Below are 12,231 nucleotides of genomic sequence, written 5' to 3'. Positions count from 1 at the left end.
CTTTGGACACTCCACAGAGAGAAAGGAGACCAATGTGGCTGCGTATCAAAGGATCAAGTAGAAGACCAGGGCAGGACAGACAGATCCTGAGTGTACAACTTTGTGGACTCTGTTTAGGATTTTTGCCCCTAACTTAAAAGCAAGTGGAAGTTGCTGAAAACTTCTAAGCAGAAAGGGACCAGGTCACGTTTTCCAATGGTCTCTGCTCAGGCCCATGTCAAATGTCCGATACCTTTGATAAGTGATGAGGATTGCTGCACATTAAATTTGCAGCAATATTAAGTAAGCCAAAGCACATCAATGTGCTGTGATTCAGTCCAGAGGGTCACATATTCACATGGGTGGGTCATCAGATAAGTTTGGGAAATACAGCTATGGGACATGCAAATAAGCACTGCACTGCTAAATGCAAAGTTGGCAGTTCAAACCCACCAGCAGCTCCTTGGAAAGCCTGTACAGGGTCACTATGAATCAGAACCGACTCGAAGGCACTTGACAACATCAAAACCCACTGATCTATCTACTTAAGATGAGTGGATTGTATGATATGTGAATTATACCTCAGTAAAAGTGTTTAGAGCACCACTAGACTTCGAACCACAAGGTCAGCAGTTCAAACCCACCAACCACTCCTTGGAAACCCTATATAGGGTCACTATGAGTCTGAGCCAACTCAATGATAACAACAATAACAAAGGTGTTTGGACTCTTGGTGTTGCACTGTAGGATAAGCACTGGACTGTGAACCACAATGTTGGTGGTTCAAACCCACCAGCTGTTCCTCAGAAACCCTGTACAGGGTCACTATGAGGCAGAGTTGACTCAACAGCTCTTAACAACAAAAATTACTACTTTAAAGGAATCTGGGTGTGGCACTGTAGGATAAGCACTAAACTGCTAATCGCTGCAGTTCAAACCTACCAGCTGCTCCTCGGAAACCCTATACAGGGTCACTATGAGTCGGAACTGACTCCAAAACATTTAACAACAATTACTATTTTAATAAAAACATTCATTTAAAAATTCCTGAAGAGCCGAGACTGTGCCTTGGTTTGAGAACTTATATTGATGCATTTTATGTTTTGCTAACAATACTAAAATGAGAACAAATACAGGGACAAAAGGCAAGTCAAAACCATTCAGCAACAGTTTTCAGTGCTTCCCATTCCCTACTGAAGGGTCATGCTCCTTCCTATCTCTTTGAATTAATCGTGCGCTGAGCTGGACTCCAGGTCCTCTGGCTTTTACCCTAGAAGTGGAACTCAATTGGATGGAAACACTGACATCTTTGTTGACCCCATCACAGAGACTTTTCATGGAAGGCAGCTATGTGAGTGAGGATTTTAGAGACACAGACCTAGGTTAGGATATCCCGGCTCTTCTGTTCTCTCTTGGGCAAGGTGCTGAACATTTGTTGTTTCTCTCTTTTTTTTACCCCCCTTTTATTGTAAAGTTGCTGTAGGTGCCATTAAGTTAGCGCCGACTCATAGCAACCTTGTGCATAACCATCCTCACAAGTATTGTTACATTTGAGCCCATAGTTGCAGCCACTGTGAAGTCCATCTCAATGAGGGTCTTCCTCTTTCTTTGCTGACCCTCTACCACGCATGATGTACTTTTCCAGATACTGGTCCCTCCTGATAACATTTCCAAAGGGGCATTCTAGCTGTCCTTCCAAGACAGAATTGTTTATTCTTCTGGCAGTCCACAGAACTTTCAATGTTCTTTCTGAACACTATAATCTGAATGCATCAATTCTTCTCCAGGCTTCCTTATTTATTGTCAAACTTTCTCATGCATGTGAGGTGATAAAAAGTACCAGAGCTTGGATGAGGTATACCTGAGTCCTCAAGTGACATCTTTGCTCTTTATGATGGTAAAGAGTCCATTTGCAGCAGATTTGACCAGTGCAATACATCTTTTGATTTCTTGACTGCTGACTTCCATGAGCGTTGGTTGTGGATCCAAGAAAAAGGAAATTCTTGACAATTTCAATCTTTTCTCAATTTATTATGGCATTGTTTATTGGTCCAGTTGTGAGAAATTTTGTTTATTTACATTTAGTTGTAACCCATACTGAATGCTGAATTTTAAAATCTTTCTCAGTAAGTGTCTCTAGTTCTTTTTACTTTTAGCAAGTAAGGTTGTGTCATCTGCATATCACAGCTTGTTATGAACTTTCCTCCAATCCTGATGTTCTTCATACAGTCCAGCTTCTCTGATGATTTGATCAACATACAGATTGAACAAATATGGTGAAAGGATATAACCCTGATGCACACATTTCCTCATTTTAAACTATGCAGTATTCCCTTGTTCTGTTCTTATGACTGCCTCTTGGTCTATGTACAAGCTCCTCATGAGTATTGCGGAATTCCCATTTTTTGAAATGTTATCCATAGTTTGTTATCCACACAGTCTAATGCCTTTGCGTCAATAAAACACAAGTAAACATCTTTCTGGTGTCCTCTGCTTTCATTCAAGATCCATCTGATGACAGCAATGATAGCCCGCATTCCATGACCTCTTCTGAATCTGGCTTGGCTTTCTGTGTTGTTGTTTTTAATGACTTTTTTTTTGCTTTCTTCTTTTATGATGTTTTTGATGTCATCCCACAACTCTTCTGGTCTTCAGTCATTAGTGTCTAATGCATCAGATCTGTTCTTGAGATGATCTCTAAATTCAGGTGGGATATACTCAAGGTCACAATTTGGCTCTCTTGAACTTGTTTTAATTTTCTTCAGCATCAGCCTGAACTTGCATCTGATCAGTTGATAGTCTGTTCCATAGTCTGTCATAGACTTGTTTTGGTGGATGATATTGAGCTTTTCTATCATCTCTTCCCACAGATACAATCAGTTTGATTCCACCTGATGATGTCCAGCTGTGTAGTCACCATTTATGTTATTGATAAAAGGTGTTTGCAGTGAGTAAATTGTTGGTCTTACAAACTTCAAAACTTGGGGTGGGGGGAATATATATATATATATAGCACTTGATCTCCAGCATCATTTCATCACCAAGGCCATTTTTTGCAACTACAGGTTCTTCCTCTTGGTTTCTAACTTTTGCATTCCAATGGCCAGTAATTATGAAAGCATCGTGATAGCATGTTTGATTAATTTCAGACTGAAAAAGTTAATAGATGAAGTAAAAGAGCTGAACAGAAAGTTTCAAAGGACAACTAAAGAAGACAAAGTCAAATGTATGTGCAAAGACCTGGGGTTAGCAAACCAAAACGGAAGAACACACTCAGCATGTGTCAAGCTGAAAGAGCTGAGGAAAAAAATTCAAGCCCCAACTTTCAATATTGAAGAATTCTATGGGCAAAATACTGAGTGAGACATGAAGCATCAAAAGAAGATGAGAGCAAGAAAGATGAGCCATAACATGAGTAGATATATGCACACCAATGTTCATAGCTGCACTATTTACAATAGCAAAAAAATGGAGACAGCCTAAGTGCCCATCAACTGAAGAATGGATAAACAAACTGTGGTACATACACATAATGGAATATTATGCTACCCTGAAGAACAACAAGGAAGCTGTAAGCTATCACATAACATGGATGAACCTTGAGAACATTATGTTGAGTGATATTAGTCAGTCGCAAAAGGAGAAATACTGCATAGGACCACTACTGTAAAAGACTAAGGGAAAGAACCCATACTAAAGGGGGGGGGGCGGATTCTTTACTGGTTACTGGGATGTGGGAGGCTGGGGTGAAGGAAGGGAGGACAGGGTAGAGAATAGACAAGGATAATTTGGGGCAATATACAAGAAGGGGGAGAGGAATAGAAGAACAAGGCAGATGGGAAAACAATTAGTCAGGTTTGCATGGGCTAAGTGGGACAGAGGTAAATAATGATGTTTGCCCAACCTTGGAACAACAGGGCTTTGGGATACAGGGATTGGGACATGGTTAGAATGTGCAAAAGGGGGGAAATAATGTTAAGATGCTTGGCTGTCTTCTGAATCTTGGTTTTCCTTGCATTATATTATAAAATAGACACTGGAGGGGGAGAGAAAGTAATAGACAGAAATATCACCATAGAAAGCTTGTAAGTCCATCTTCTGCCTGTAGCTAAAATGGGGCTACATCTTGCCCAGTGAAGAAGGCTTCCTGCAGAGTCTCTGCATTACATAATATCATAGATGGAATCCTGAATCCCATCCAGAATCTTCTGAGGTGGGAAATTTCTACTGGAAAGGACAAGTAGACCATCCTGCAGTGTCTAGAAGAACAGAAGATGTTTTTTGAAAGAAAGACCGACAGAAAAATACAAAACAATAACGTCAGTTTGACTGATTACTACAAGAACAATCAAGTTGCTCGCCCGGGAGACATCAAGGCAAGTAGTCAGGTCCTCTCAGGGCAAACCCCCTTCCAAGACTAAGACTCAATGGGAATACACGCTCTGATTGGTGACACATTCATCACCAATATGGGGAAGTGAGGGAAAAACAGCAATGAAGCTGCGAGCTAAGCCCTACAATGTTCAATAGACTCCTGTGAACCTGGGTGGAGACCTGGTTGGCCAGCAGTGTGGCAAGACCTGGGGACTGCTGGGCCAGAGTCAGTGACATAGCCACAGAGGACTAGAGTGGAAAGTGAAGCATCCAGATTATAAGAAGAGAGGGCATATGCATAAGAACATCCAGATTTGCAGATAATACCCACTCGACCTGGTTTCAATGGCTGGATGATCAGAGCTCAACTAGAAGAAGAAAGAAGAGGGAAAAAAAGAGTTATCTGATACAATTTTGATACAGTAGCTCAAAAAAGGGAACAAGTCTTTATAGTGAGGATCATTCCCACCCCCTCAATACACAGAGTAGTCAGGGATGGGCAACTTGGACATTGGCTACCCAAAATGGTGGGGCTACAAAGGCAAGAAGTGACTGGCTTACAAGCTTTCAAGAGGGAGCCTAGATCCAGAGGGCATGGAGGAAGATAGAATCTCCACTGAATACCAACCAATTTGTCTTGGTGGGGCTGATGCAAGGAGATGTGGGTAGGTCTCTTGTGATACAATAGTGAATAATTATTATCAGGACTGATTGTGATGGTTGGAAATGTAACGGTAGACATTTTGTAGCAAAAGGAAGGGAGTGATTGACTTTGCAGTCTAGGATCGGAGGTCTCTGGGACCACCAAGGGAGAAGAGTGGAGAGCGGGGCCCTACCCAGAGAAGCAGTGACACCAGAGTTGGAGGCAGAGATGATGATGTGGAGAGATGGAGCAACTGGGGACTCTAGACCCAGAGAGGGAGTTGGGCTGTGTGCTGATGACCGGAGGGGGCGGGGAGGGCAGGGTATACTTTTGTTGGTTGATGACGCATGGAGGGGATTGTAACCAAGGCAATGAAACAATATACAATAGAATGAATGTAAAGCTAATCACATGTAAACTATCACATAATTCACAATAAAACATTAAAAACAAAGACCATAAAAGCAAGAAGAAGAAGAAGAAGAAGAAAAAAGATGGGAGGAATATACAGAGTCTCTGTACTAAAAAGAATTCACTGATGTTCAACCATTTCAGGAGGTAGCATATGACCAAGAACTGATGACATTGAAGGAAAAAGTCCAATCTTTACTGATGGCATTGGCAAAAAACAAGATTCCAGGAATTAACAGAATATAAATTAAAATATTTCAACAAATGGATGTTGTTGTTGTTGTTAAGAGCCGTCGAGTTGGTTCTGACACATAACGACTCTGTACAGGGTTTCCAAAGCTGTACATCTTTACAGGAACAGAAAGCCTCATCTTTCTCCCATGGAGCGGCTGGTAGTTTCAAACTTCTGACCTTAAGGTTTGCAGCCTGATTCGTAAGCACTACGCTACCAGAGCTCCTTCAACAAATGTCTAGAATGCTGGAAATCCTCCCTCTTTCATGTCAAGAAATTTGGAGGACAGCTACCTGGTTAACCACTCGTAAGAAATCCATATTTTTGCCCATTCCAAAGAAAGGCAATCCAACAGAATGTTGAAATCATCAAACATTATCATTAATATCACATTCAAGTAAAATTTTGCTGAAGATAATTCAAACATGGTTGTAATAAATACATTGACAAGCAACTGTCAGAAATTCAAACCGGATTCAGAAGAGGATGTTTAATGAGGGATATCATTGCTGATGTCAGATGAATCTTGGCTAAAAGCAGAGAATACCAGAAAGATGTTTACTTATGCTTTACTGACTATGCAAAGGCATTTGGCTGTGTGGATCATAACAAACTATGAATAACATTGTGAAAAGTGGATATTCCAGAATACTTGGCCATGCTCTTGAGAAAGCTGTATGTAGACTGAGTCAGTTTTAACAGAACAAAGGGATATGAAATAGTTTAATACCAGGGAAGTTGCATGCCAGGGTTGTATCATTTTACCATACTTATTCATCTATATGCTGAACAAATAATCTGAGAAACTGGATTATATGAAGAAGAATGTGGCATCAGGATTGGAGGAAGATTCACTAGCAACCTGAATTATGAAGATGCTGCAACCTTACTTGCTGAAAGCAAAAAGGATTTAAAATACTTGCTGATGAAGATCAACGACTACAGCCTTCAGTGTGGATTATGCCTCAATATAAAAGCAAAAATCCTCACATCTAGCCCAATAAATAACATCATAACAAATGGAGAAAAGAATGAAGTTGTCAAAGACTTCATTTTGCTTGTATCCACAATCAACATTCATGAAAGCAGCAGTCAAGAAATCAAACAACATATTGCATTGCTAAAGAGCAATGAAGTAAGTTTGAGGACTCAGGTGCGCCTAACCCAAGCCATGGTATTTTCAGTAGCTTCATATGCATGTGAAAGTTGGACAGTGAATAAGAAAGACTGTAGAAGATCGATGCATTTGAATTATGGTGTTGCAGAAGAATATTGAAAGTACCATGAACTGCCAAAAGAGCAAACAAATTTGTGCTGGAAGAAGTACAGCCAGAATGCTCCTTAGAAGTGAGAATTAGTCTCTTAGAAGTAAGAGAGACTTTGTCTCTCATACTTTGGACATGTTACCAGGAGAAACCAATATCTAGAGAAGGACCGCATGCTTGGTAAAGTGAATGGTCAGTGAAATAATCCAAGTCCTCCAATCAGATGAATTGACATAGTGTCAAAGCAATGTGCTCAAAGCTAACAATAACTGTGAGAACTGAAAGTGCTTTGTTCTGTTGTGTATAGGGTCTTTAGGAGTTGGAGCCAACTCGATGGCACCTAACAATAACAACATTGATTGAAAGAAGCAGTCAGAGGATACTGGTTTAAGATTTAAAGATGATCTCAGGGCAACGGTTTTGGGAGAAGTTCTTGTTCTTGAGGGCAGAGTGCTTTTCACATAGTAGATGCTTTAATGATGTGTTTGATTCATTGATTGTGTACTGGAAAGAGCCCTACAGCCTGTCTATTGATGACTCTTAGTGAATATTTCGGAGCTGAGAACTAGTACCCATCCTGTAATTGACAGATTGGCTGGAAAACCAATAAGAAGTCCAGCCCACTGACAGCTCATGAATGGTGCCATAGTGTTGACTAGAAGCCAGGTGTTCCTCTACCTCCAACTCCTTTCAAGTATAATAAAGGAAAAATGGGACCGCAAGACAAAAGACTTACTTATCTTCCTTCACTCTTGGAATCTGATGCTTGCCTGAGTTTTGTTTTGTTTTTGTTTTGCTTGCCTGAGTTTTCAGGCCATTTTCCAACTTCTGCTTTGGTATGATGTGTGGTAGAGTCCCTGGGTGGTGTAAATGGTTAGCATGCACAACTACTAATCGAAAGGTTGGAGATTCGAGTCCACTCAGAGACAGCTAGAAGGCTAGCAGAACAATCAACTTCTAAAAATTAGCCACTGAAATGCTATGGAGCACAGTTCTATTCTGACACACATGGGGTCAGTCACCATGAGTCCAAATTGAGTTGATGATTTGAGTTTTGTTTTTGTTTTTTTGTTTAATCATATGTGGCAAAAGGACCTTTCTGAGGTTTCTCAACAGCCAGTCAGTACTAAATCAAAGAATTTCTGACCTCTGAAATACTTAAGCCACATTATCTGTCAGGTCACTGGAGTTTGAACTTCAATCTAGATATGTTTTGAATTGTTGGGGTGTGTGACTTTGTATTTTAACTGCTAGTTTGCATCTACTCATGTCTTGTGTGTATAAATCTATGCAACTCTGTGTGATGCCTCACTAAAGGTACTACGTAAGTTGCTGGGTTACCCACACATTGAAATTCAACTTTCTTATTTGCAATGTGAAAAGCACTCTCACCTCAAGAACAAGAACACCCCCAAAAAGATTGCCCTGAGATCATCTTTAAACCTTAGCCAATATCCTCTGAACTCTTGTTTTAATCAAACAATGTTGAAGGCAAGTTCTTTGGGTTGCAACATGTAAAACTTTATCCCCAGCAAGTTTATCAGCTTCAGGTTAAAGGCTAAATGAAATCAAGTATTTAAAGTGGCATGGGAAAAAAACAGATGAATAAATATTATTTCACTCCATCTTTGATGGAGATGGGGATATAGAATTATGGTGCATTTGTTTGCAATGAAAGTAGAGACAGCTCACATTGAGATCCTCAACTGTATTTTTCCCCACAGGAATTGGGGTGGCCGGGAATGTGTATGAGTTGAGTTGCCAATCGAAAGAAACTTTTCTCTTTCTTTGGGGCTGAGGGAGAGGGGGCACCAATCCCTGTTTGAATTTTAAGGACTTGAATTTAGGTAATATGCTTTTTATTAGGATTCGCCTTAAAATTGTGTTGTCTTCTGATTGTCTCTGTCTTTTACAGCTTGGAATTGCAATTGGGTTCTTGGTCCCTCCTGTTCTGGTACCCAACATCAAAGATCAGGACAAGCTTGCTTACCACATTAGCATTATGTTCTACATAATAGGAGGTGTGGCCACTCTGCTTCTCATCCTTGTCATCATTGGTAAGGTCTTTAACGGACTGGAATGGGGAAGGGATAGGGTTCTGCTGACTTGATGGGACACTTGTGATCATGGCCCAAGAATGCCATGGACATTCACAGAAACCAGAGGCTGAGCAGCTGACAGGGCTACAGTGGTGGTTGGTCCTGTATACTTTGTTAGGGCCTCAGTAGAGATTTTCATTGTATTTAGCCTGTTTCCTAAACACACTTCACTAGAATTAATGGGTAAACTGCTGATTCCCTTGATAGCTGTTAAGATATATCACTGCACTGTGCTCATTTAAACTTCAACATCCATATGAGGTGAAGATACTATTATCAGTCCCTGTGGTTGTTGTTAAATGCCATCAAGTCAGTTCCAACTCATAGCGACCCTGTATAGGGTTTCCGAGGAGTGGCTGGTGAGCTTAAACAGCTGACCTTATGGTTCAAACCGACTTTGCAGTCCAGCGCATTAACCTGCAGTACCACACCAGGACTCCATCAGTCCCAAATAACAAAGGAAAATAAAGCTGGTAGGAAATTCAGTTACTCAAGATTAGATAGCTGGTAAGTGGCAGAGATTGGATTCAAACCTAGGCTTGTCAAACTCCATACTTTGAATTTTTGAAAGCAAAACCAAAAATCAATTCACAAACACTCATATTGTCATAGGTTCTTCTGAGGACACTTTGGGACCACCTTTTAATTTCTCTTTTTTTTAATTATGAGAGTAACAATCATCAGTGGTCATGATAGCATTATTCACCATAACTAAATGGAGGAAACAACCCAAGTGTCCATCATCATGAATGAGCAAAATATGGTATATACTTACAATGGAATATTATTCAAGCATAAAGAGAAACGAAGTTCCAATACATAGCATAGATGAACCTGAAAATGTTGTTAAGTGCCTTCAAGTCAGTTCCAACTCATTGCAAGCCTGTATAGGGTTTCTGAGGAATGGGTTTGAACCATCATCCTGTGGTTCAGTACTTATCCTGCAGCGCCACACCATTAGAATGGGTGAAATAAACCTGACACAGAAGATCAATTCTTGTGTGATTCCATTTATATGAAATATCTAGAACACGAAATGCAGAGAGACAAAAATTTGTCAATGATTACCAGGAGATGATTACACTTATCTGCCAGTCGGTTCCAGTTTTAGCCTCATATGGATGTTGAAGTTGAAATGAGCACAGTGCAGTGATATATCTTAAGAGCTATCAAGGGAATCGACAGTTTACCCATTAATTCTAGTGAAGTGCATTTAGCAAACAGGCTAAACGCAGTTTTAGCCTTAGATTAAGAGTTGAGTTTGTTTACTTTCCCCTTCCCAGTCTTCCAATAGAAGGCTGTTTAGGCTTCGTTAGTTCTGTGCCTTGTAAGAGAGGGAACAGAAAAACAGTACTTGGGATTAATTAAGTTTTAATATCAAGGTCATGTCAGGCACTTTGGATAAAAATAAACTTTACACATAAAATGATAGACTGAGTTCTCATTTACACTTGAGGAAAGGGATTTGACATGCACTGCAGACAGTACAGGAAGAAATTAGAGGAGGGGGAACAGGTAACTATCAGTGGATTTCTGGTTGTTGCTGTTGTTATGTGCCGTGGAGTCAGTTCCGACTCATAGCGACCCTGTACAGGGTCTCCGAGGCTGTAAATCTTTATGGGAGCAGAAAGCCTCTGATTTCTGGTTAGGGTTATAAAATCATTCTTGTTCTGGAAATGGATCATATCAATGGTTGCACAACATGGTAGATATGGTAAAGGACACTGACTTGTACATTTACATTGGTTGAAACAGCAAATCTTTATGATCTATGTTGTTGTCAAATGTCGTCGAGTCGGTTCTGACTCATAGTGACCCTGTAAAGGGTTTCCGAGGAGCTGCTGGTGAGCTTGAACTGCCAATCTTGCATTTCAAACCGACTTTGCAGTCCAGTGCATTAACCCACAGGACTCCTTTTGATCTATATTTTACCATAACTTTTATTTAAAAAGAATAATATATGCTCATTATGGAATGTGATGCTTCTGTAGGATAAACACTGGACTGCAAACCACAAAGTTGGCAGTTTGAGCCCACCAGCTGCTCCTCAGGAGAAAGATGAGGCTTTCTGCTCCTGCAAAGATTTACAGCCTCCAGAACTCTAAACAGTGTTGCTGTGAGTTGGAATCAACTCCACATGGGAACCAACAACAACCTGGGAAAATCTAGAAAATGCAAAAAAAGAACCACCAATAATTTAGCCTGTGCAAATTAATCCCAACTACCCACCTCATATTACTATTATCCATATGTATGTTCAATCAATCCTGAGATATCCTAATACATATGGCATCTCTTTTTCACCTGAATGATGTTATATGAACTTCGGTGATTGAAGCAATAGTAAGGCAGAGGTTTTCATTTTCAGTTAGTCACCTGTCTAAAGGTTAACCGGTTTTTCCCCTCACGTCTGCAAGTTCCACCTCACGCAGGAAAGTTCTCATTCCTGCTTGCTGGCCTCACCTTCACAACCAAATTGTTGGAGAATCATGTAACTCATTCAACCACCCTCTCTGCGTCATTTCCTCCCTAGAATCTAGGGTGAGGAAGGGCTGCTTATTGGCTTTTAAAAGCTGGCTGAATTGGTGTTTCTGGAGAGGTGGAAAATTTACCAAGCTGGGACTTGTAAATGAGATCAAGGAAGAATGATAAGGTCAGGGACATACCGGCTGGTTGTTTGGTACTTTCACCATCCTCACAATTGTTGGTACATTTGAGTCCAGTAGCTGACCCTTTACTTTTTTTTTTTTTTTTAATGTTTAATCATGTATTTAATTTTTTATTGTTGTTGAGTACATACACAGCAGAATATACACCAATTCAACAATTTCTACATGTACAATTCAGTGACATTGATTACATTCTTCAAGTTGTGAAATTCTCACCCTCCTTTTCTGAGGTGTTCCTCCCCATGAAGATAAACTGTTCCCTAAACTTAGATTTGCTGTTGTCAATTTTGTTCTATAAAGATCTTTAAAAGAACACAAAAACTAAAGACAGACATCATTACTGTTGTTGTTGTTGTTGTCAAGTGCTGTCGAGTTGATTCCAACCCATAGCGACCTTTACTAGCTAAGATAAATTATGAAGCTAAGTCCAAAAATATTGTTACAAAATCAACATTAAACAAAAGTAGCAAAATATGAAGTTAGTATTTCTCTACATACCATGCATCTAGGTTTACACATTTCTTTTTTTTTAAGTTTTTATTGTGGATTGAGTGAAAGT

At 40.0% G+C, this 12,231-nt stretch overlaps 1 protein-coding gene across 1 annotated transcript in view; it reads left to right on the top strand.

Annotated features, from left to right (window-relative positions):
* FLVCR2 (feline leukemia virus subgroup C cellular receptor family, member 2) overlaps positions 1 to 12,231 on the top strand; it is a 121,402-nt gene that overhangs the window by 63,207 nt on the left and 45,964 nt on the right. The window contains exon 2 of the mRNA XM_006865603.1: positions 8,820 to 8,961. Coding sequence (XP_006865665.1) covers positions 8,820 to 8,961 — 142 coding nt within the window. The remainder of the gene's footprint in view (positions 1 to 8,819; positions 8,962 to 12,231) is intronic.

The sequence above is a fragment of the Chrysochloris asiatica genome, unplaced genomic scaffold, assembly GCF_000296735.1.
Source record: "Chrysochloris asiatica unplaced genomic scaffold, ChrAsi1.0 scaffold00079, whole genome shotgun sequence".
Lineage (NCBI taxonomy): Eukaryota > Metazoa > Chordata > Mammalia > Afrosoricida > Chrysochloridae > Chrysochloris > Chrysochloris asiatica.
The sequence above is the reverse complement of the archived record's forward strand: the minus strand, read 5'-3'. Positions and strand labels throughout refer to the sequence as shown.